General features: G+C 38.7%; 1 protein-coding gene across 3 annotated transcripts; it reads right to left on the bottom strand.

Moving 5' to 3' along the window:
* Positions 1 to 6: 6 nt before the first annotated feature.
* On the bottom strand, positions 7 to 26,227 carry LOC131593525 (uncharacterized). Of its 3 annotated transcripts, none has more exons than XM_058866037.1 (16): positions 25,471 to 26,227; positions 25,318 to 25,392; positions 25,159 to 25,221; positions 24,867 to 25,043; positions 24,026 to 24,577; positions 23,168 to 23,911; positions 22,128 to 22,406; positions 21,857 to 22,012; positions 20,909 to 21,270; positions 19,318 to 19,777; positions 18,726 to 19,046; positions 16,921 to 17,695; positions 16,742 to 16,800; positions 15,129 to 15,602; positions 661 to 699; positions 7 to 396 (listed from the first exon to the last, which is right to left on the bottom strand). In XM_058866037.1, exons 1-16 carry the CDS (start codon positions 26,146 to 26,148, stop codon positions 211 to 213), a joined length of 5,400 nt encoding a protein of 1,799 aa, XP_058722020.1. In that variant the 5' UTR covers positions 26,149 to 26,227; the 3' UTR covers positions 7 to 210. The 3 variants fall into 3 exon arrangements, with proteins under 3 accessions (XP_058722020.1, XP_058722021.1, XP_058722022.1); XM_058866038.1 differs by having other exon boundaries at positions 25,476 to 25,617; XM_058866039.1 differs by lacking the exons at positions 25,159 to 25,221; positions 25,318 to 25,392; positions 25,471 to 26,227 and having other exon boundaries at positions 24,026 to 24,512; positions 24,867 to 25,003.
* Between the last annotated feature and the right edge of the window lie 112 nt (positions 26,228 to 26,339).

The raw sequence follows: 26,339 nt of genomic DNA, 5'->3' as shown, positions 1-26,339 counted from the left end.
GAAAAATGAAATACAAAGAATCTTTAATATTGATATTCTTAAGTCAGAACAGAACATGGAGTTCAAAAAGCTCTTAAGTTTAAAATATATTGCAAGCTATCTAAGTTATGATTCTTCCAAATATGAACTTTAATATCAGTATCTGAAATTACCTATATATCTATACATGATATTAATCTACTTTACATATCCAATACCCATATATTTTCCCTACAACAAGGAAGTACTCATAGGATTGGCAAAGAAATGCTCTGCGCAAATCCACTTTTGTTGACTCGATTTGCTTCCAATAAGATTCTGTAGCAAGGAGGGGCCTCTGCCAAATCTTCTTTGGTACATTTTCCTCACAATTAGGTGCTTATCCAGCGCCATCAATTCCAGAAGAGTTCTACAGCTCTGTGAGAAAACAAAGAAAATGCATAAGTAACAACAGCAAAAACGATAGTGTATTAAAATTGATGTTCACAATCAGCATAATGAAACAATCAATATAGTACAGCCTCCTACACAACTAGACATAAATTGAAACTAGAAGGGTGTAGTGGCAACTGGTAAGTTAGTGGGTAACACTAGAAGATTGCAGGTGGTAACCACTATTTCTCAAAATATAATGTGAAACCAATGACCAGAGTTTCAGAATAGAAATCATAGAAAGGATACCTGTGGATTCAGCACATGCATCTGACGTAGAATATCCTCCTAGCACAAAGAAAATGAAATTGTCAGTAAGCTTTTTCTTTTCTTATTGGAATACTGTAAAGATTTAACTTGGGTAGCTGACCACCGGACTTATATTCTGATAGGATTCAATTTAATATCTAAAAACAGTAAATAAACAAGGACAAGATTGTGTAAGAAAGTTCTGATTTTTATTAAGCTACTAGAGTTCAAATGGGATCTAGTAGTACAAGCTAAAAGCAGAAAGCTTAGAAATTGCAGAAAAAAAAGATAGAAATGACAGAGGCTCTTAGAGAGGCCTATTACTCTCCCAAGTGGATATTCCACTACTCAATTTCTGCGTACCCTAATGATTGCTGAACCAATCATTAAATACTGAATCCTAGGATTTATTCTCCACTCACAGGCTGCCAACTGTCAGACCCATGTGCAGCACAATCTATTATAGATTCTATTCTCTCTCCTTCCCTTTTTGTCTTTTCCTCACATATACCTTACCATATCTATCAACTCTTCCCCCTTCAAAACTATCCTTGACCTCAAGGATAAAGTGTGGAAATTCAGCCTGCATTCTCTCAATTAATTCCCATGAATTCTCAAATTCTGGGAGGTTCTTCCATTTCACTAGAATTTCCTTCTCTCCTTGCTCATTCCTTCTTTCACTAATCACCTTCTCAGGCTCAGGCTCCAGCTGCCATTCTTCATTCATGCATTCTGGCAGTGGTTGTGGAGTCACAGAAGGGTTTACTGCCTTCTTAAGTAAGGATGCATGAAAAACAGGGTGCACCTTCGTATCCTCAGGCAGTTTTAGTTTATAAGCAACAGCCCCAATCTTCTGAATCACCTCATAAGGTCCATAATATCTAGGACTCAACTTCTGGTTTAATCTCTTGGCCAACTTCTTCATCTTGTAAGGCTGAATTTTCAGGAACACCATATCTCCCACCTCATACTCCACTTCTCTTCTATGTTTATTTGCTTGTCCTCTCATCAATTCTTGGGCTCTACATAATTGATCCTTTAATTCCTTAATCATTAAGTTTCTCTCAGCAGTAAGTATGTTGACCTCATCTACCACTGATGGAGGAGTGTCACCTCTGATTAGAATTGGAGGAACCCTCCCATATAAGGCTTCAAAAGGAGTGGTCTTGAGAGAGGCATGGTAATTGGTATTGTACCAATATTCTGCCCAGGCTAGCCATTTAGGCCAATGCTTAGGTTTCAGCCCAGTAACACACCTTAGATAGGTCTCTAAGCATCTATTCACCACCTCAGTTTGGCCATCAGATTGAGGGTGGTAAGCACTACTATACTTCAGCTTAGTACCAGCCTGTTTGAACAATTCAGCCCAAAAATTGCTCAAGAAAACCTTGTCTCTATCAGACACAATAGAACTAGGGAATCCATGGAGCTTTACAACTTCTTTAATGAAAACTTCAGCAATGCTTTTGGCTGTATAGGGGTGGCTAATAGGAATGAAGTGAGCATATTTAGTTAACCTGTCCACTACTACCATCACAGTATCCATACCTTGAGCCCTAGGCAATCCTCCAATGAAATCCATGGATATATCACTCCATGTCTGTGAAGGAATTGGTAAAGGTTGAAGCAGCCCCCCTGGTGACAAGGTTTGATACTTGTTTCTTTGGCATACTTCACAAGCCTGCACATAAGCTTGAATTTGCTTTCTCATCCCTTCCCAATAAACCACACTAGCAATTCTTTTGTAGGTTCTGAGATACCCTGAATGGCCACCTACAGCTGTATCATGGAATTCATTCATAATCCAAGCCACCCTAGGTGAATCCTTTGGAATTACTACTGTAACACCCATATATAAATACATGCATCAAATCATATAAGTATACATGAATCCAAGTATTTGGTACTGAAATACCAATAAGTTCCTAGACAACACATTATACATATTAATGCCCAAATACTAAAGTTCTACACAATGGCATAATACATACAAGATGTTCAAAATAAAAAGCTAAGAACTAGATCAGACAATGATCTCAAAAGAACTCCACAACGGAAGCTTCGCCATATCCAAAATAAGAACAAGGAATAAGGAAATCAAACTTCTTTCTCCTTACCCTTCGCGGAACCTGTAGTACCTGAAATCAATATATAATGGGGTGAGATATAAAATCCCAGTGAGTTCCCTATCCTATGGATCCTCTCGGCTTTACAAGGTTCTAATCTATAAGTCTCAAGTCATAAGGAACTAGACCTTGAGTCCTCACACTAACATTATATGGAATCATACTTAGAGTTCAACAACTCAACACAAGATTATTAATCGGAAACCAATACCAAGGCATCCCCATATTCCCGTCCCCTTCTACGTCTAGGAGGTGGCACGAGTCATGAATCCTTTGGAAAAATCTTGACATACGAAATGGATTCGGACTCATGAGCCTTTCCCCATGAATCGTCACTTCACATGGCCCGTACACCATCACAAGTCTCTACCCGTAGGTTCCATTCGTACACAAAAGCGGGAATCAAACCTGCCAAGATTATGTGCCCTTCCGCACGGTGAATGCCTGTTAGCATTCAAAGAAAAAAATAAAGAGTAAAGAAAATACTACGGTTCCGATTAATACATCAACAATGGTGATCGCTTCCGCAAACCACTAGGCCTGTTAGCCTTTCATACTTTGGTGACCGCTCACGCAAATCACTAGGCCTGTTAGCCTTTCCTCATAAGATTCAAAACACGTATGTTCCATATAATGTCTCATCCTAGGTTTTCTTTGTTAAGCTATAAAACCTAACAATTCCTAGTTTTCCTCACTTATCCTTTATTCACATAACAATGAAGTTATTCAACCCTCTTGATATAAACATTTATAACAAGGTATACTAATCCACCTGCAATAGAACTCAGTACAAATATAGAATACACAAGTATCATACTAAAAGCATAACGTTCTCAAGAATTCGAACGAAAACCAACCCAAGTACTCAAGCAATTTCCCGATTCTCGATTAAATAATTCCCCCTTTGTTCCCAAAACCTATACTACTAGAAAGTACACGCTTTTAGCTTCCTATCACTTCGAACGGTGATTAAAACAGAGTTATGGTTCAAAAGTTATGCTTGAAACAATTTCCGTTGAGTTAAGAAAAATTTGGTTAAGGAAGCTTCAGTTCGCGCCGCGCAACAGCTAGGTCGCGCCGCGAACCCTCTGGCAGAAGCAAACCACTATAATTTCTAACACTGTTCGCGCCGCTAACTAATCTACGCGCCGCGAACCCTATGGCAGAAGCAAAGCTCTAAAGATTTCCAACTGTTCGCGCCGCGACACCCAGTACGCGCCGCGTGCTGAAGGCAGAAGCAGAACCCCTAAAACCTGCATAGTTCGCGCCGCGCAGCCCCGTTCGCGCCGCGAAGCGCGCGAGAACTCAGTTCTCAGCTCTGCCTCATACACAGATCCATGGTTCAAAAACCATCTAAATCCTTTCACACCTGTTCCAGATCATAATAAGGCATAGATACAACCTATAGATGATATATTTATGGATTGTAAACACTTATTCATAATCATAGATGAATTCGATCCAAAACCTAGATTTCCCTCAATAAAATCCCTAAATCAAAACTTATGATTTCTCATCCACAATCAAAGTTATAAGTTTCTAACTAGAACCCACCTCGATTAAGAGTCGTTGATGTCGAAGATGAGTTGATTCGGCGGAGAAATGATCGAAATCCAAGCTTTCCTCTTTCTCTTCTTGCTCCTCCTTCTCTCTACTCCTTCTCTCTAGAATCTTGTTTTGTTTTAAAGAATGAGAAAGAAATAGAAAGAAAAGGATATAAGAAAAATATCTTTTAAGTTAACACCACTAACTTAATGTCCAAAAGCATCTCTAACGTATCAATTGATAAAACCTCAGTGTCAGTTAATACATTAGAGCATTTAATTAATACGGGGTATTACATCCTCCCCCACTTAAAAAGAAATTCGTCCTCGAATTTAAGAATTACCTGAAAAGGTGAGGGTAAGCATCCCGCATTTCCGATTCAAGTTCCCATGTAGCATCGCCCGGATGCGTCACATCCCACTGAACCTTGACGAGGGGAATCTCCTTGTTGCGTAACACTTTAGTCTCTCTTCCTACGATACGGCTCGGTAAGGGTTCAAAAGTCAAATCTGATTCTATCTCAATTGCATTTGGTAACACCGGCTGGAGAGGATCGGGAATAAACTTCCTCAGTTGAGACACGTGGAAAACATCATGCATTTCTGATAGAGAAGGTGGTAAGGCTAAACGGTAAGCTACTTCACCAATTCTCTCTAGAACCTCATACGGTCCCACGTATCTCGGACTTAACTTCCTTGACTTAAACGGTCCTTTCAACCTCAACCTCGGAGTAACCTTCAAAAATACATGGTCACCTTCCATAAACTCCAAAGGCCTCCTGCGGTTATCCGCATAACTCTTCTGACGATCCTGTGCTTGTTTAACCTTTTCACGAATCATTCTAATCTTGTCCGTGGTCTCTTGAATAATTTCGGGTCCCAAAATTCTATCATCACCAATTTCTGACCAACACAACGGTGTTCTACATTTTCTTCCATATAATGCCTCATAAGGTGCCATACCGATACTCGCATGATAACTGTTATTGTAGGCAAATTCAATCAATGGCAAAAGCTCCTTCCAATTTCCTCTACTTTCAAGCACACACGCTCTTAACATATCCTCCAAGGTTTGTATCGTCCGTTCCGTCTGACCATCTGTTTGAGGGTGGTTCGACGTGCTCAAACATAATTTAGATCCCATCGCTTGCTGGAAAGCTCTCCAAAACCTTGAAGTAAACTTTGGATCTCTATCCGACACGATACTAGAGGGTACACCGTGCAACTTCACAATCTCTGCGATAAACAACCGTGCAAGATGACTTGCCTTGTAAGTAGTCTTCACGGCTAAGAAATGTGCAGATTTCGTCAACCGATCTACAATCACCCAAATAGAATCATATCCACCTTGAGTACGAGGTAAACTAACCGCAAAATCCATTGAAATACTATCCCACTTCCATATTGGAATCTCTAGTGGTTGTAACAATCCACCCGGCCTTTGATGTTCAATCTTTACTTGTTGGCACACCGCACACTCTGATACGTACACTGCGACATCTCTTTTCATTCCGGACCACCAAAAATCCCCTTTCATATCTTGGTACATTTTTGAAGAACCCGGATGTATAGTGAAAGCACCCTTGTGAGCTTCATCCAAAATCCTTCTTTTTAATAACGCATCATCCGGAACACAAATCCTCTGATTAAACATAATCACCCCATCAGTAGCTCGAGTAAAACCTGGTTGAACCAACACCTCTTGTAACTTAGTATCAGACGCTTGTGCTTGTTGGATGTCGTTCCTCAAAGTAGAATTAACATTCAAGTTTCCCATCAATACTCCATTTTGGGTCCAAACAAATTGAAGGTTGAGATCTCGAAATTTCTCCAATAATGCATACTCTGACATCATCAATTCGGCCCTCTTTAACACCTTCCGACTCAAAGCATCCGCCACTTTATTTGCTTTGCCTGGATGATACTTCAAGTCAAAATCATAATCCTTTAAGTATTCCATCCACCGCCTCTGACGCATATTCAACTCCTTCTGGTCGAATAGGTACTTTAAACTCTTGTGGTCGCTGAACATTTCAAAATGAACTCCATACAAGTAATGACGCCACACCTTTAGGGTAAAAACAACTGCAGCCAATTCTAAATCATGAGTTGGATAATTCTCTTCGTGAACCTTTAACTGTCGAGATGTGTATGCTACCACCTGACCATCCTGCATCAAAACCCCTCCTAATCCTTTCTTGGAAGCATCGCAAAATACTTCATAGGACTTATTTGGGTCAGGAACGATCAAAACAGGAGCAGTCGTCAATCTTTCCTTCAAGCCCATGAAACTCTGTTCACATCCCGAATCCCAATCATAAGGACACTCCTTCCGAGTAAGTCTAGTCATTGGTAAAGCCAATTGAGAAAACCCTTTTATAAATCTTCTGTAGTAGCCGGCTAAGCCCAAGAAACTTCGGACTTCTGAGACATTGCTCGGTCTCTCCCAATTAATTACCGCTTCAATTTTTGTCGGGTCCACTGCCACACCTCCTTGAGATATAACATGACCAAGAAATCTTACCTCTGTCATCCAAAACTCACACTTACTTAACTTAGCAAACAATTGATTTTCTTGCAGTACCGACAGAACAATCCTCAGGTGTTCTTCGTGCTCTTGCGGAGTACGAGAATAAATAAGAATGTCATCGATAAAGACTACCACAAATTGATCTAAGTAAGGCTGAAATAACCGATTCATATAATCCATGAAAACAGCTGGAGCATTCGTAACACCGAAAGGCATCACCAAGAATTCGTAATGACCATAACGGGTTCTAAATGCAGTCTTGGGCACATCTGAGCTCTTCACACGGATTTGGTGATAACCTGACCGCAAATCAATCTTCGAGAACACACAGGCTCCTTTCAATTGATCTAACAAGTCGTTTATCCTAGGCAAAGGGTATTTGTTCTTGATGGTGGCCTTATTCAACCGACGGTAATCAATACATAGTCTCATCCCACCATCCTTCTTCTTTACTAACAACACTGGAGCTCCCCACGGTGAGACACTAGGTCGCACAAAATGTTTAGCCATCAGTTCTTCCAACTGCCCCTTCAATTCTCTTAATTCAAGTGGTGCCATCCGATACGGAGAAACGGATATAGGAGCCGTTCCCGGTACCAGGTCAATAGAGAATTCCACTTCCCTTTCCGGAGGAAGAGAAGTGACATCCTCGGGAAAAACATCGGAAAATTCTCTAACGACAGCAATTTGTGAAACCTCTAACTTGTCACCCGTCTCCTTAGTGAGAACCAACAGAACAGACTTCTCTTTCTCAAACAAGAAATTAATCATACCTACCGTACCTTCTAGTATAGTAGTCAACACATCCTTCGGAGTAGCTTCTTCAGTTGGAATAATGATTAACTTCTCCTCACACCCAATGAACACCGAATTAGCAGAAAGCCAATCCATTCCCAATACAACGTCTACCTTCTTAAGTGGTAAGCAAACAAGATCAATCTGGAAATTCCTACCACCCACAGATAACACACAATTCTCACACACCAACGGTGTCTCTACCATCTCATCCATAGCAGTAGTAACCGCCATAGGAGGAAATAAAGGAGTAGCTTGCAACCCAAGTCGCTTCATACATTGTAATGACACAAAAGAGTGTGTTGCTCCACAATCAAATAGAACAAAACAAGAATGCCCATTAATGAAACACGTACCCGCAATCAAAGAGTTATCACCCTTGGTCTTCTTAGCATCCAAGGTATAAACTCTACCAGTACCCCTTCCTTGAACTTGATTCCTATTCTGAGGACAATTCCTAGCCATATGCCCTTCTTGATGACAATGGAAACACTTCGCCCCTTCAAAGGCACATCTTCCAAGGTGATTCTTACCACAACTACGACACACCGGAGGTGCACTAGACCGAGGACCTTGCACTTGCTTTCCTTTGAAAGCTTGTGGCCTAGGTCGAAATTGTTGGCTTGGCCTTCCTCTTTCATGTTGATTCTTCTTCTTCAAATCTTCCTCAGCTTGAACTTTCTTCAAACTAGTCTCGGCCACATAACATTGTCGCAACAACTCTGTATAAGTAGTGAACTCCCTCTGGGACACACTATGTGAGATATCAGCCCTTAAACCAAACAGAAACTGGTCCACCTTCCAACCCTCATCAGGAGCATACGCGGCCTGCCTAGAGTAAGCAGCCAAAATCTCAAACTTCTCAGCATAAGTAGCTACTGACATATTGTCTTGCCTTAACTGCTGGAACTCCAACTCCTTCTTAGTTCTCAGTGAACTAGGAAAGTATTTCTCCATAAAAGTGGTCTTGAAATTCTCCCATTCCTTAGGTACTCCCTGAGTAATCATCAAAGCAGAAGCACCCTTCCACCACCTCATAGCTGGACCTTTTAGCGAATGCGAAGCAAACACTACCTTGTCCTCTTCACTACAATGCACGATCTCAAAGATTCCTTCTACATTGGCCACCCACTCATGCGCCTTTATAGGATCTAATCCACCATGAAATTCCGGAGGATTCATGCGAATGAAATCTCTATAAGTCCCACCTACAGCTTCGGGCACAACCACTGGAGCATTGTGACCGCCATTCATCTGTTGCATCATCTGCAGCATGAACTGATTCTGCTGCTGTTGCATCTGTTGCATGAACTGGGGCCATGGAACATTCGCACCGCCATCCGGTGTATTCACTTGTGGAGGTCGTGTGGGGGGTCGACCACGAGTCCTGCGTCCGTCCGCCATGTTCCTGGAGGTTATCAAAATGGGATTAAGTTGATCAGGCTCAATGCCATAGTCATAACACAACAAAACTCATGGGAACACAACACATCTTGGACAGAAAGAAACACTTATAATATCTCATGGCTAGGTCGAGGATACGACCTGCTCTGATACCAACTGTAACACCCATATATAAATACATGCATCAAATCATATAAGTATACATGAATCCAAGTATTTGGTACTGAAATACCAATAAGTTCCTAGACAACACATTATACATATTAATGCCCAAATACTAAAGTTCTACACAATGGCATAATACATACAAGATGTTCAAAATAAAAAGCTAAGAACTAGATCAGACAATGATCTCAAAAGAACTCCACAACGGAAGCTTCGCCATATCCAAAATAAGAACAAGGAATAAGGAAATCAAACTTCTTTCTCCTTACCCTTCGCGGAACCTGTAGTACCTGAAATCAATATATAATGGGGTGAGATATAAAATCCCAGTGAGTTCCCTATCCTATGGATCCTCTCGGCTTTACAAGGTTCTAATCTATAAGTCTCAAGTCATAAGGAACTAGACCTTGAGTCCTCACACTAACATTATATGGAATCATACTTAGAGTTCAACAACTCAACACAAGATTATTAATCGGAAACCAATACCAAGGCATCCCCATATTCCCGTCCCCTTCTACGTCTAGGAGGTGGCACGAGTCATGAATCCTTTGGAAAAATCTTGACATACGAAATGGATTCGGACTCATGAGCCTTTCCCCATGAATCGTCACTTCACATGGCCCGTACACCATCACAAGTCTCTACCCGTAGGTTCCATTCGTACACAAAAGCGGGAATCAAACCTGCCAAGATTATGTGCCCTTCCGCACGGTGAATGCCTGTTAGCATTCAAAGAAAAAAATAAAGAGTAAAGAAAATACTACGGTTCCGATTAATACATCAACAATGGTGATCGCTTCCGCAAACCACTAGGCCTGTTAGCCTTTCATACTTTGGTGACCGCTCACGCAAATCACTAGGCCTGTTAGCCTTTCCTCATAAGATTCAAAACACGTATGTTCCATATAATGTCTCATCCTAGGTTTTCTTTGTTAAGCTATAAAACCTAACAATTCCTAGTTTTCCTCACTTATCCTTTATTCACATAACAATGAAGTTATTCAACCCTCTTGATATAAACATTTATAACAAGGTATACTAATCCACCTGCAATAGAACTCAGTACAAATATAGAATACACAAGTATCATACTAAAAGCATAACGTTCTCAAGAATTCGAACGAAAACCAACCCAAGTACTCAAGCAATTTCCCGATTCTCGATTAAATAATTCCCCCTTTGTTCCCAAAACCTATACTACTAGAAAGTACACGCTTTTAGCTTCCTATCACTTCGAACGGTGATTAAAACAGAGTTATGGTTCAAAAGTTATGCTTGAAACAATTTCCGTTGAGTTAAGAAAAATTTGGTTAAGGAAGCTTCAGTTCGCGCCGCGCAACAGCTAGGTCGCGCCGCGAACCCTCTGGCAGAAGCAAACCACTATAATTTCTAACACTGTTCGCGCCGCTAACTAATCTACGCGCCGCGAACCCTATGGCAGAAGCAAAGCTCTAAAGATTTCCAACTGTTCGCGCCGCGACACCCAGTACGCGCCGCGTGCTGAAGGCAGAAGCAGAACCCCTAAAACCTGCATAGTTCGCGCCGCGCAGCCCCGTTCGCGCCGCGAAGCGCGCGAGAACTCAGTTCTCAGCTCTGCCTCATACACAGATCCATGGTTCAAAAACCATCTAAATCCTTTCACACCTGTTCCAGATCATAATAAGGCATAGATACAACCTATAGATGATATATTTATGGATTGTAAACACTTATTCATAATCATAGATGAATTCGATCCAAAACCTAGATTTCCCTCAATAAAATCCCTAAATCAAAACTTATGATTTCTCATCCACAATCAAAGTTATAAGTTTCTAACTAGAACCCACCTCGATTAAGAGTCGTTGATGTCGAAGATGAGTTGATTCGGCGGAGAAATGATCGAAATCCAAGCTTTCCTCTTTCTCTTCTTGCTCCTCCTTCTCTCTACTCCTTCTCTCTAGAATCTTGTTTTGTTTTAAAGAATGAGAAAGAAATAGAAAGAAAAGGATATAAGAAAAATATCTTTTAAGTTAACACCACTAACTTAATGTCCAAAAGCATCTCTAACGTATCAATTGATAAAACCTCAGTGTCAGTTAATACATTAGAGCATTTAATTAATACGGGGTATTACAACTACTCTATTCTCATGATACAATCTCCCTCCTTTCAATTGAAACCCCTTCTGGCCCTGAGGATCCAGCACCAAAGCTTGCACCACAGCCTTTAGCTTATCATCCTTTTGGATCTCTTCTTCCAATCCCTCCCAGAATTCACACTGAATGGTGGAAATATGAGCATACTGCATCTGTCTAGACAAAGAGTCTGCAGCACTATTTTCCCTACCCGGTTTGTACTTAACCTCAAAGTCAAAGCCTAATAGTTTAGATAACCATTTTTGCTGTTCCTCCCCCATAATTCTCTGTTCAGTGATGAATTTGAGGCTCTTTTGATCAGTGTGGACTTTAAAATGTCTGCCTAATAAATAGGGCCTCCATTTTTGGACTGCAATCACCACAGCCATCAACTCCCTTTCATAAACTGACTTTTGTTGAGCCCTCCCAGATAGTGTTTGGCTCATATAACATATTGGCCTCCCTTCTTGCATGAGTACAGCTCCAATTCCTCTGCCTGAAGCATCTGTTTCCAATACAAACTCCTTCTCAAAATCTGGCATCACTAGCACAGGCAGTGTAGTCATAGCTACCTTTAATTTCTCAAAAGCTACTTGAGCCTCATCACTCCATTTGAAGTTATCTCTTTTGAGTAGTTGTGTTAAAGGCCAGGCAATCCTTCCATAATCCTTCACAAACTTTCTGTAATATCCAGTTAAACCTAAGAATCCCCTCAACCCTTTTAAATCCTTAGGTATAGGCCATTTGATCATATCTTCAATCTTCTTGGGATCTGCTGAGACTCCCTTTCCAGAGATGATGTGGCCTAAATATTCCACTTCTGCCTGGCCAAAGGAGCATTTCTTTCTGTTGGCATATAGTTTCTGTTCATGTAAGACTTTGAGAACCTTGGTGAGATGCTCCTCATGCTCTTCCTTACTCTTGCTATAAACCAAGATGTCATCAAAGAAAACCAAACAGAATTTTCTAAGAAAAGGCCTCAACACTTCATTCATTAGGGCTTGAAATGTTGAGGGAGCATTGGTTAACCCAAACGGCATCACTAGGTATTCATAGTGACCTTCATGTGTTCTAAAAGCAGTCTTCTCTATGTCTTCTTCCTTCATTCTGATCTGGTGGTAGCCAGATTTTAAATCTAGTTTAGAGAAGATGTTAGCACCTCCCAATTCATCCAGCAGCTCCTCAATCACAGGTATAGGGAATTTATTAGGGATGGTTACCTTATTCAAAGCCCTATAATCTGTGCAGAATCTCCAGCCTCCATCCTTCTTCTTCACTAGTAAAACTGGGCTTGAAAAAGGGCTGGTGCTGTGCCTTATAATGCCAGCTTGAAGCATATCCTTCACAATCTTTTCAATCTCATTCTTCTGAAAAAATGCATATCTATAGGGCCTGATATTAGGGATAGTTGCTTCAGCTTTCAGTCGAATGGCATGATCATGCTCCCTTATGGGGGGTAAACCTGCAGGCAGATGGAAAACCTCTTCAAATGAATCTAACAGCTTTTTCCATTCTTCCACTTCTGACAGTCCTACCACTGTGTCAGCTTGTAAACTCTGCAGATAGAACCCTACACCTTCATCATTCAAGGCCTTCACTATAGATTTCCAAGAGGCCTGCCTGGTGCATAAGGCAGGATCTCCTTGAATCTGATATGCCTTGCCCTTCTCTTTCCACTTCAAACTCAATTCTCCAAAATTAGCCTCAATACTTCCTAGGCTAGCCAACCAGTCCATCCCTAGCACCATATCAGATCCTCCTAGTCCCATCAAGAAGAAATTCTGATTGCACTCTATTCCCTGTATGTAGAATGTCAATCCTTCACATACTCCTTGATTTTTGACTCTCTCACCATTTCCTACCTCAATCACATAGGTAGGGGTTTCCACCACCTTCAACCCTAACTCCTCCACTAACCTTGAGTCAACAAAATTACTAGTGGCTCCTGAATCAATTAAGGTTAGTAACTCCCTATCTTTCACCTTCACCCAAACCTTAAAGGATTTGTTTGAAGTAAATCCTTCCTTACTTTGCATAGACAGCTGCAAAGTATGAAGTTCCTCCACTGGTTCCATCACTTTCCCTTGTTGCACCTCTGTTTGTTCTTCTATTTCTTCTTCCTCACTACTGTCCACACATAGTTTCAAACTCATGTGTTTGAATTTGCATACATGGTCTCTGTTCCACTTATCCCCACACTTAAAACAGAGCCCCTTCTTACTTCTTTCCTCCAGTTCAGCAGGGTTCAATCTCCTCCCTTTAAACTTCTCATTCCCTCCACTGCTAGTCTTCTCATTCTCCTTTTTAAACCCTCCAAAATCTCCAGGATCCTTAATCCTCAGAGATCCTCCTCTATCCTTCCATGTTCCTCCTTTCTTTGTTAGGGCTTCATTCTTTTCTTCAATTAACAAAGCTCTGTCCATGAGTTCAGCTAAGCTCTGACTCTCATGAAGCTTCAACTCTGCCTGAATCTCTTCCCTTAATCCATTCATAAAAATGGAGTCCAACATACCTCTCTCCTCTCTTCGCAATGGAGCCACCATCATTTCAAATTTTTCCATATATTCTACCACCGTCCCCTTCTGCCTTAAGCTCAACAGAGGTCCCAACGGGTTGTGCAAGAGACCCGGTTGAAACCTCCTCATCACTGCTAACTTAAATTCCTCCCAAGTTCTTAAAGGAGCTTGTTCTTCCCACCATTGATACCAGTTCAGGGCCTTATCCTCCATAGCCAACACTACTGCTTCCAACTTCTCCTGCACCCTGACTCCATTAAGATGAAAGTATCTTTCAATGCGTACCAGCCAGCCGTACGCATCTTCACCCTTGAAGATCGGAATCTCCAGTCGTCTCCTCCCTCCGAAGAACCGGGATCCACCTTCGCCTCCCCTACGATGGTAACGAGGTCGCGACTCCCGTGACAACGTACTCCGGTCGCTACCTCCATCGTCTTCTTCCTCCTCGTACCCTCTTCCATTGCGTCTACGATTCCGAGTAGGTCTCTCTTGAATCAGTTGTCTAATCTGTTCCACCGTCACTTGTGGTCGTGCTTGTTGCTCCAACACTAGCTCACGAATTTGTGTCATCGTTCCCTCCAAGTTATCCATCCTCTGTTCGATTGTGTCGACTCTGTTTTCCATGACCTTTCGTGTAAAGACCATTCACAGAGGAGAAGAAACCAAGGCTCTAGATACCAAATTGATAGGATTCAATTTAATATCTAAAAACAGTAAATAAACAAGGACAAGATTGTGTAAGAAAGTTCTGATTTTTATTAAGCTACTAGAGTTTAAATGGGATCTAGTAGTACAAGCTAAAAGCAGAAAGCTTAGAAATTGCAGAAAAAAAAGATAGAAATGACAGAGGCTCTTAGAGAAGCCTATTACTCTCCCAAGTGGATATTCCACTACTCAATTTCTGCGTACCCTAATGATTGCTGAACCAATCATTAAATACTGAATCCTAGGATTTATTCTCCACTCACAGGCTGCCAACTGTCAGACCCATGTGCAGCACAATCTATTATAGATTCTATTCTCTCTCCTTCCCTTTTTGTCTTTTCCTCACATATACCTTACCATATCTATCATATTCCTGCAGCTCATTCAATATTTTCTCAGTTTACTATTTAAAAATTGATAGCTTTGCAATTTGTTGTTTTCATCTAACCTGGACTAGAGTAAAAAGCTAGTATGCAACAACACCCACTAGCAACTATTTTTAAAAGTTGAAAGTTCTATGAAAACTTAAATAAATTTCGTCAAAGAACAATATATTCATATACCTCCAATATCCCTGGGTTCTGCATCACTATTCCAAGAACACGACGTTTGAGTCCCTTGAAAACAATGCTATTGATGGTCCCATCTCCATTGACCCATGGCAATATTGGCATACATAATTCACCCGAAGGAATCTTGACTATATCTTTCTCATGATCTTGTCTCGACGGGCCAAATCTGATTTGCATGCTGCCTTCGTTCATGTCACAAGCTTGATTTTCATGGTCCACATCCTCGTGTGGAAGATTAAGAATTGTCACTTTGTGCACATTATCAAGGCCACTGTTTCTTTCCCTCAGAACATCAGCAGCAGCAGAGTCACTTTTATCTGATTTGTAAAGCTTGCATGTATCATCACTTTCCTTAACGGTCTTGTTTGAAGAAGGTTGAACAGGACGAAAACCAGGCACCGCTGTCAAAAAGTACTTGTGGCGGTATCGGGCATCAACAATACGAACAGAGTCATAAGCATTGACCTAAAAAAAGAAATCAAACTTGTTTGGAAGCTGAACCAGAGAATAAACTATTGTAATTTTTAACCAGTGTTGTTAATATCAGATCGCGGAAAATATCGGATCACCAAAAACCCGATATGAGAAATATCGGATATCGTAACGGGCAAATAGCGGAAACCATAAAGGCGGTTAAAATAAATATTTATATATAAAATAAAATATGAAACACATATAAAAGCTCCTAACATAAACAATTATTAAAAAAGTTTTGATGTTTCACCACCACTTTCCATACTATAACAAATGTATAAAAACAGAGGGTTTAAGGACTTGAAAGCAGAGAACCCAATAGAATGGAATGAAAAGAAACTAGTTTGAGAAAACTAGAAGAAATGAAACCAAAAAACAAAATTGAGAAGAAAACAGAAAAGAAATAAGAATTACCTAGACGAGATGAATGACCAGGAAGAATGAATGTGAAGAAAGAAAATAGTGAAGAGAAATTTATGGTGATGGACTATGACTCCTATTAGTCCTATATATAATCACACCAATTAATATACCTCTTCACGTTCACTTCTATTTTCGAGACTACCAAGATTATGTTAATATCCATACAGCTCTCCACTTTATTACTCCCTCCGTCTCACAATAAGTGTCCTCTTTGCAATTTTGAAACGGAGGGAGTATTACTTTACCTCTTCACGTTTTCACTTGATTAGTCTGCACCTCTTCACACTTCACATCCTACTTACTAATTATTACTGGCCACCTCTCCAACTCTTCGTAGCCTATTTTTTCCTTCCACCTCTTCACATTCAATATTTCAATTATTTTTTAATATAACTTATTAAAATAATGATCAGAAAAATATAAATTCTGATATGAACTTCAAAACCGGTATACCGGTATATTAGAAAACGGCCGAAATGCGGAGCGTCGCAAAATTGAAACGGAATATCGGATATCGTATCGGATAGACAAATTCCGATATGAAAAACCGGTATATCGGCGATATAACCGATATTTAACAACACTGTTTTTAACAAAAACTTCCAATCTCTTCTGAGATAAATGACTAAAACTAGAAATGATGTTGCAAACTACAGCAAAATCTAAATAAGATGTTATAAATAATTGGAACAAGGAGGAGGGAGGACCTTTAAGACTTTTCCAAATGCTTGAAGAGCATCAACAATCAGTCCATCTAACTCTGCTCCTAAAAGACATAAAGCCATAAACACAATAAACAAACTAATGGAAATTGGAAAATAATTGAACTTTTTATCGATTTTAAGCCAATCACATACTACAAGATTGTATTTCATAGCATCTATACCTGGCAAGTTTATAGCTTGGGAAATTTCTCCCATGCTTAATCCTTGGTCACCAGCCTTCTGGATGGTAGAATAAACAACCACGAAGACCTCAGCACACACAGCACATTCTTGTTCTTGATTGGAAGGTACTGTCATCAAACGGCGTACATACTCTGCCATAGCTTCCCAGGGTGATTCAATGTGATTATTATTCTCAGGTACTTGGTCACATGAGTTAACTGTTTCCAACATATGATCAGTAAGTGAATAGTTACTGCTTTGGGCCTTGTTAACTTGAAAATCCCCCTCAAAATGTTGGTCATTGTTATTATTATCATTATCCTTGAACAAATCTAAAATATCAGCTCTCGAGACTGTCGTGCGGCGAACAGAAACTACTATACCAGGAAAACCTTTTTCCCGGCGAGAAATAATTTCACCCTCTGTTCCGAACAAGGATTTTAGTTTCTTGGTTTTGTCACTAAAGGCAGACCCACTGGCATCAGATTTACGCTTGCCACTTCTCAATTCATCAGCTTCTCCAACACCATTAGTTGGCAAGCTTGGTGAAATTGAAAGTTCTCCTGATGAGATCAAAGCAAACAAATGAACAGTGTCCCCACATTGAAGATCTTCAGCAAGATCAGTCCCCATTACGTTGAGGTCTTTGTCCCTTTCCTTCAGCCACACAGAAAATTTAACAGCTTGCTTTCCAGTTTCAAACGGAAATGGTGACTCGGAAATACTGTGAAAGAACCGCTGTGATAGTTCAAATCGACTGCTGTTGCCTCCAACCTGTCCAATGCCAATGTAATTAGAGCTTTCTAAAACACACATATTTCATGTTGTCTATATAAAATAGTAACAGAGGAAGTGGAGGAGAATAAGAAAACAGAATGCTAAAAATCTCAAAATGCAGAATCAAATTCAAATAAGTAGCATCAATACCAGACAAACATAGCAAATGAAAAATGAAAGTTATAGTTACTAACAACTTATTAGTTTAATAAATATTAGCTAGGTTTTGGTAAACCTAATAAGTACATTCCGCCTAGTTGAAGTGGGTGTGTCACCTGTTTTATGTGAGTATACGTGTACTTCAATCATACTCAATATTAACCTTTGGACGTGTGTTCACAAACATGGGGTCAGTTTGGATTGACTTGACTTATTTGAGCCTATCTACTGACATAAAATTTGTGAGACTGTTTGGAAGAACTTATAAAAACAGCTTATAACATTATTCATAAGCTATTTTTAGCTTATTTTCATAAGTTCTCCAAGATTGTTTAAGAATATAGCCTATAGCTTACTCGAAAACAATTTAACTTTATTTTATCTTTTGCTATAAAAACAACTTTAACATAAGTCCCTATCTATCATGATAAGCACTTGTGCTATAAGCTGCAAATAAGTTGAATATCAAAACAGGGTCATGTTCTCATTGTCTCTGACTAAGCTACAGCTTTTACATGTAAGACTTATATGTTGCATACATTCTCTCAATGTTAATCTACAACCCATTTTCTATATGATATACATTTATAGCAGACTTAAAAGCCTCTTCCAATTCTAGATGTATTAGTTTTATCATAACAAAGTCCTCTAGAAACTGATTAAATTATTATGACATGAAAACATATTCCTCAGTTTATGCATTATATAAACATATGATACATAATATGACGTGTACAGCAAACTCAAATGATGCACAATAAAGGTAAATACTAAAGCAACCAACAGTATAAGGTCAAGTTGAGCACACAGTCCATCAACATCTTCTATCATGCCATGAATATAAACGACGAGAAGCTGAACTATTTACCATTATTCTTTTCTCTCTAAGGTAGTTAAAAGCAGCAAGTAGATCATGCTCTGAATAACGCCGAAGAATGTCTGCTAATAAATTTGGTGCCTGTGGACTGGTAGCGGTGCTTAAAAAAACAAGCTTAAATAACTCCACGGCATTTGAAACAGCCAATGACTCATATACTTGTCCATATATATTGGGCCTGTTGTTTAGAAACTTAGACATTCTCATGTCAAGACGTGATCTTTGGGAAGAAAATGTTTGGGGTTTCCCGTGATGGCTCTGAATAATCTCACTATGAACAGCTGATGTAGTTTTGTTATTTTCTTGAGATTCCTGCAAAATAAAATAAAATGATTCCTTGAGTCAGACCAGACAGCATACAAAATAAATGAAGACTGTATTACATCAAATATTTAAACAAAGACTCCTCAAAAAGGGATATGATATTAATAACTAAAAAAAATTAGAATAAAACAAAAAAGTGAGAAGTCTCATTTAGAACTTTGGAAAGCAATAACTGGACATTATTATTATTATTATTATTATTATTATTATGTAACTATTATTATTCATTATTAATATTATTAAAGTGTTAGAGAATTACATATTCATTTCGATCTTCATATTGCGATTGAACATTTTGTGAGGAGGCATCCAACTTGGCCATCATCTTGCAGCGAAGAATCTCCTCAAGGGCTGTCTTAATACTTTTGTTCTCAAAGTTGTCCCAGGCTTCTCCATTTAGACTACCCTTTTGAACTTCAACATCTGGACTAAAATTATTGTGAACACCTTTACTAGACTGGGATTGCGCAAACAGTCTGCAATCATCTTTATTTGATGACAAGTTCTGAGACTTCTCCAGCTGTTTTGCATAGCGTTCACTGAGCATGCTACAGAGTCTATTCACAGCTTTCCTAAATCTTAAGTTACCATTAAGCAAAGCCATTCTTCTCCTACAAGCTTGTGGAGGGGCCGGAAGATCAGTAAGTGAGGCCCAATCTATGCGATGATAATTGGCACCAAGAACAGCACGGTGTCTAACATATTGGATCACCAATTGCCTGAAATAAGATACAATCATAGATACTCAGACAAGTGATAGGAACAGAAATATACACAACATCAATGTACAGAAACTGAATTGGTATTGAACATTAAAACAGAGGCTAATTCCTCTTCATACAATATGTGGAAATATGGATGATAAAAAAAGAAAGAAAATGGTTATGGATGGAGTCTAGCTCCTTGTAGAATGCCAATGAAAAGATGGATAAACATCAGAAAAACGGAGAAAATAACCTCTCTTCTCAACCCCAACCATCCCCAAACAACTTGGGAATTCTTCAAACCCCTTACTTTTTCTACCCACTCTGTAATAATCATTCTCTCCCTTCTCATTGATTCCCGATCTCTCTCTACTCCCCCATGCCACATGTTCATTCTGTTAAGCTTGTTCCCTTTCTCACTTCTCAACTAACTCAATTATCATTGGACCCTTTTCTCTCTCCTTCACCCAGCTGCTTCCATGAATCCTAGGCCGATTTACTTCTTTCTTTCTTTTTTTCTCCATTCGTTTTCCATTTTCTCCTAAGTATGTTGGGCCTACCGATGGGCCTCCAAGAGTAACTCTTGATTGAGTTACTCCATTTAATAACTCTTTGTAGACATTAAATTTCACAAGTCCAACCGTTGAATGTTTTTATATTACCTTAATGACTATGCATGCAAAATATCTTCAGATGAATTGAACTTCCTTGATAAAGTATCAAATACTTACAATCCAATCAAACACCATGTCAGCCTACTAATTGGCATACGAAGCCACGTCATCAAATTTGAAAACCAATTTTACAACTAATCAAAATGTTATAAATTTAAAAAATTGAGCGAACAAAATTTCAACCTTTAAAAAAGGAACCGAAACTTCAGCTAAACCGAAATTAACCCATAAAAAAAAATCTTTTGTATTCGAGCTTGATTCAATGTGCTACTAATAAGGATAACTGGATCCACCTATACGGTCAGTGTATTGGCTACCACCAATTATATTAAAAATACAAGCAACAGTAAGCTGTATTATTTTGCCAAGGTTGGCTTGGACATAAATGACACATCGTCAAAGAGCCACTATTTCTTCTACAGAAAAATAATTATTTGGCTAAGCATTTAACAGGCTCCAAAATTTCTCTTACCTGTCAGTTCTGTCTGACCATAAGAATCTGCTTTGGCGTGGTGGCCTCATTGAAGTTAAGATACACCGGCTAATAGATGGAGAGCAGTCTTGAGAACCCTCAATTTCATAACTACCCTCCTCAAACTCTTGCGCATGGGTCGCTTGCTCCTTTGAATGAATGTCCATATTTTGTGGTTCATCAATGTGCTTGTCCATAACATTTGCATCAATTCTTGCATATTTTGATGGCCTGAACTCGGAAGAATCTTTCTTCCTGCGACGAGATGAATTACCATTGCGTTCAAGTGAATTATTTTCACTCTCTTCATCATTTAACTGATTAAGACCGTGGCGACGCTTACTATAATACATGCTAAGTACCTGCAGGTGACATTAAAAAAAGTAAAAAAAAAAAAAATGGATACTTGCTGGAAAAAGTAGCAACAGTTGGTCATCTTAAAACAGTAAACAGCGGCACAAACATTCAAATGAGTCAACTTAAATATCATTTCACAAAAGCAACAAATCCCTCATTTGAAGTTCAAAATTATGAGCTCACTTCCCATTTACAGTTTATTCTACCATGACCAACCTTTTGTCTCTAAATTTATAATGAACAATAGGTTCAACAGGTCAATTGGATCATACTGTTCATATGCATATTGATCATAGATCGAGGCCATTAATGCTTCACAATAATTGATAAAAGAAGATTTACTAAAAATATACAAAATAATATAAAAGACTAATATTTCAGGAAGTACAAAAAAGTGACAAACATTTAAACACTTCGTTTAGGCAAGAAATCTCTAACAGTATTTGATTAAGACGTGAGAGAAGCCCGTTAAAACTATGTTCCCTCGCAGATATACTAAGCTACTGATCTTGATGGAAGAGATACAATACTGACATTGCGTATTCCAAAACAGATGAACAAAATCAAGTTAACAGCTTTAAACAAACCAACCTGCTCCAAGGTAAGATTCAGATCTTTTGCAATCTTCTCACAATCCTTGTATGAAATTTTTTCACTAAGATCATGCTTAGCAACATGCTTTAAAAGCTCAGCACGTTGCTCAGCTGTCATCACGCGATTAGATGCCCATGAACGGAAGCGGAAAAGCTAACAAAATTAAAAGAAGAAAAAAACATCTTTAGTTTGGATTGGAGTTGAGATCTCAAAATAAAATACAGCACTGGAATCAGACATACAGCATGAAAACTGAATATGATATTACCTCGTGGACCACAGATCCAGGAAATGCATATAAAGCAGCTTTTTTATTAGCAGCAGCATAACAGTACTCCAATGTTCGCCAATATTCATCAACTGCGTATCTATTAGACAGAATAAAATCATGCCTAATTCTTGGTCGAAGATCATGAGACATAAAACTTAAAGATGCTTCATCATTTGAAAGGGGTTCTTCAATGTAAGGCCTAAGTTCCATTATGTGTGTCAAAGTATGTGGAGTTTTAACTCCGTCTGTAGATTGTAAAGTTATCATCCGAATAAGCTACAAAAAGAAATACACATCAAGCAAGCATTGTTAGAATTTTAAAATGTAATTGTAATCTTACATATATTAGCCTGCTATTTTTTTATTTCCTAGTACTTCTTTACTTTCACCTTTTAACTGACAACACCATCTACCTTTGATAACACTGTTCCCACTCACTCAGGTCTCAACCATTCTTACTCAATACTAGTACTTGACCCAATTATTAATATCATATGATTGCGAGGTTAGTGTATTGTAACACACTATATAAATCTATATTTGTCAATCATTCAATCATATTAGTTTTCTGTCTCATTGTTTCTTCATAATTTTAGACCTACAAGTTAAACAATGTTTATATCAATTAAACTGTTAGGATCCTGTCTTTGAATAAGAAATAACTCCTAGAATAGGGGTGTAAAAACAAATTCGCATGAATAAAGATTGCAAACAAATGAAAGATTTTTTACAGGTATAGAGAGATTGTGTTAGACTTTTCATTAATTAGTTATAATTTTGAGTAGCAATTGTTATAGTATTAGGAGTGATTAGTGGGAAGTTATTATAATATTAGGAGCAGTTATGTTTTATTAATGTTGTGTCTTTATGTTTAGAACAAACAGGGGAAGATAGGGAAGAGTCGTTTAACGGGAAACTTGACAGGAAAAGGGTCATTTTGGCATGAAAGGAGGTGCAGACCCTCGAAGTTCTGCAACATTCTTGATAAAACATAAACGCAAAACCTCAAATTTAGCTTAACAGTCAACAAGGAATACCTTTAACCGCCTTAAAGTGTCAATAACTAATGACAGTCTTCCAGTTGCTAGAGTATCAATTAAACACTTGTACTCATTAGGAGGAAGATCAGCGAGACATAAACCCTTCTTGCACTTATCAATCATTTCCTCATACTTTTTAGTGGACCCGGCAACTTGTAAAAATAGTTCCAGTGGAATTGCTTTAATAGCCGCGTCTAGAGAAAATAGTTTGCTGCTACTATGAGGATTATCATCTAGACCGTTAGATGATAAAGTATCACTAAGGCTTTCTGACCTATGCAGATAATCCCAAAGAAAACAGTGCAGCAGTTTAGCACGAATCATTTTTGATAAAATAAATCCATTAGCACGCATGGCTTCTGCTACTTCTGCCTGCCGACCTGGAACTCTATCGCTTTGAACTTTCTGAATATCCTCCATTACAGGTATCAATTCATCATCTTTCCGAGGTCGAATACTTTTGCTGCGAATAAAAGTATTAAATGATCTCACTTTATCTCGTATTTCATCAAATAACTCAGGAGATAGATTTATGGATGGATGCATAATAACCACACAATCAGTGGTCCTTGAATATTCAGCAATAACAGGAGAATGCACTGTTATGCACTTGCATTGCCCTTGTTCCTGAAGTATAGCCAATATTCGATCAATAGTCTTTCGGTCCACTTTTCTGGACTTATTCTTCTCAAAGGTATTAAGCCACCTATTTAGCTCCGGTCGCAAAACAAACCTTTCCTCCTGCATAAGTAAAAATGAGAAGCATTTTGGTCTTAGAAAAAGAGAGTAAATATTTTATGACAATAAACAATTGTTTCCTCGGCAACAAGCATATGAAAAGAAAATATGACAGACCTTTAGTTTTTCTAGTATCCTGATTGCCCTTTTAGTGCTATCAGATGAGATCGGTAGACTTGGATTTCTTGGATATGCTCCAGCAGTGAATGGTGTCGATACATCATATGATGCTACTGACAACGCATTGTTCGCCCCCCTAGGTAAACTGATTGGTTTGCTGTGAGAAATAGTTCCCCTTTGATCAAGGGCCGAACCCTGCAAGTTTGTCGGTGTTTCTACATTGTTTGTAGCCGCACGTAATAGTTTCGGACCAGCTCCTATATCTTCCAATTGGTCATGGCCAACAAGTTCTCCTTCGAAAATTGAAGCCTCGGATTCAGGTCTTATTTTTGAAGAACTATCAGACACATGTTGGTCCAACGTTTTATTTTCGTCGAGCTTGTGAATAAGTGAAACTTCGAGTTCAGGGTTGAAATTTCTAGATGTCCAAACTCGAATTGTCTTAGACTTATCGCATTGTTCTTCTTGTGCTTTCATTCCATATCTGTAGCATAAATTGACAAGTCGAACGTGATTCTTTTTCAGATCAATCTGAAGCCTGTCACATATCTGTTTATATGAAACATCCAAATAAATGAAAAGTGAAACGGAAACATTGTGCATATTTGAACTGTGAGCATCAGCTCCAAAAGAAATCAATTTATGTCATCCCGTGATGATTGACACACCTTTAATATATCTTGCTATTAATAAATATCCCAAACAATATATTGACGCTAATATTTTTAGATCTTTTTCATTTCCTTTTGTCAAAAAAAAAAGAAAGTTTCTCTTTCCCGGCATTGACACACTTTCGTATGTCCTATCAAAGAAGTCAATATAAGAATCAAGCGTGTACCTCTTTTATAGAAATACCATCTGATCCTGCAGTATCAACCATATCAAAAACTTGATGCTCAATAGGAAGCTCCACAAACTGATCGTTGACTTTACTTATATTCCCAGAGTCTGAATTCTTATCTTCTTTTTCAGACCCAGTAGTAATTGGATCAAGTAGCCTCATGCAAGACTCAATCTACAAACAAGTTAAATCGTGCAGTTAAGGACAATAACAAACGAAAACAATCTGCTTTAACTCTTTGCGTGACTGACTACTTATTTGTTTAGTTTTGATAGAATAACTAACTGACCTTGCCATTCACCTTAGCATCAAACTGCTCGACAATATGATGCGTTTTCAGCCGGTGAGCAATCTGATCACACAATGGAAAAAAAAAATAAGGTAATCGATAAATAGCGCTACGTAAAACAGAATATAGGGTTTCAGTTTTGGAAAAGATTAAACACACTTGTCTCCAAGCCCTTTGTTTTGGACGCGATCCGGTGTAACCAAGATCCTTCTTAATAACAATGACAGGAAGAACCTACAAGAAAATTAATCTAATGAGCATTATAATTATTATATATAAATGACAAGCAGAGTGAAAACAAAAAATAAGAACCTTGCCATTGGCATTTGCTAGTTTGTCAGAAATAGCTTTGATTTGAGGTTCATAATCCGCGAGAACGACATTAGTTCGAAGCTCGGATTTATCGTCCCGATTATTGAATTGAGTGATTTGAAGTTCAAATCTCTGATGCTCGGCGATCGACTTGGAATATCGACGCAAGTAAACTAAATTAGTGGTAATATTAGTAGGTACATAGTTAGTGGAAGTAGAAACTCCCCCAACATGTTTCTTCTTTTCAAGAGCAGAACGTTTCACGATTAAGCCCTTACATTCCAAACTCCTGAGAACGTAGTGAAAGTTGTTCGGATCAATTTTCAAGAGCTTAGCAAGCTGAGATTGAGTAATACCGTCGTGTTTGGCATTCGCGAGGAGATGAAGGACGCGGATTTGAGCTTGTTGGAGTGATTGAGGATCGTAGAGACCGAGGAAGTTATCGGCGAGGGTTTGTTGCGGGAAGATTTTGATATTGGCGTGATTAGTGTCAAAATTAGGGTTAGGAGGTTCGAAACGGAGAGTAGGGATTCGGAGAAGGTTAGTGAAGATGGATTTCTGGAATGAAGGAGTGAGAGGAGGAGATGAATGGAGTTTTGACCATAGGGATTGAAGAGTGACTCCGTGTTCAAACTGGGAGCATATCTCTTCCAAAGCTGTATTCAAAATAGAGTCCATTCTCTTGATAATCGAGGTCGTGTGGGTGGAGAAAGAAAGAAAAGGGAAGAAAGTTTCACCGGTATACTCCCTCCATTCTTTTTAATAAAAATAAGTTTTATTTTTTTCAATTTATTTAATAAATCATTTATCGAATAAACCTAAAAAAAACTAAAATTCGTTTATATTCAGAAACTAAAATAAAAAAATAT

Source organism: Vicia villosa, linkage group LG3 (assembly GCF_029867415.1).
Source record: "Vicia villosa cultivar HV-30 ecotype Madison, WI linkage group LG3, Vvil1.0, whole genome shotgun sequence".
Taxonomy (NCBI): domain Eukaryota; kingdom Viridiplantae; phylum Streptophyta; class Magnoliopsida; order Fabales; family Fabaceae; genus Vicia; species Vicia villosa.
The sequence above is the reverse complement of the archived record's forward strand: the minus strand, read 5'-3'. Positions and strand labels throughout refer to the sequence as shown.

Coding starts and splice junctions, on each gene's coding strand:
- LOC131593525 (XM_058866037.1), bottom strand. CDS start 26,148: ATGGACTCTATTTTGAATACAGCTTTGGAAGAGATATGCTCCCAGTTT. Junction 700..15,128: donor AGAACCCAGGGATATTGGAG/GTATATGAATAT, acceptor TCTTTGTGCTAG/GAGGATATTCTACGTCAGAT. Junction 397..660: donor TGCATGTGCTGAATCCACAG/GTATCCTTTCTA, acceptor GTTTTCTCACAG/AGCTGTAGAACTCTTCTGGA.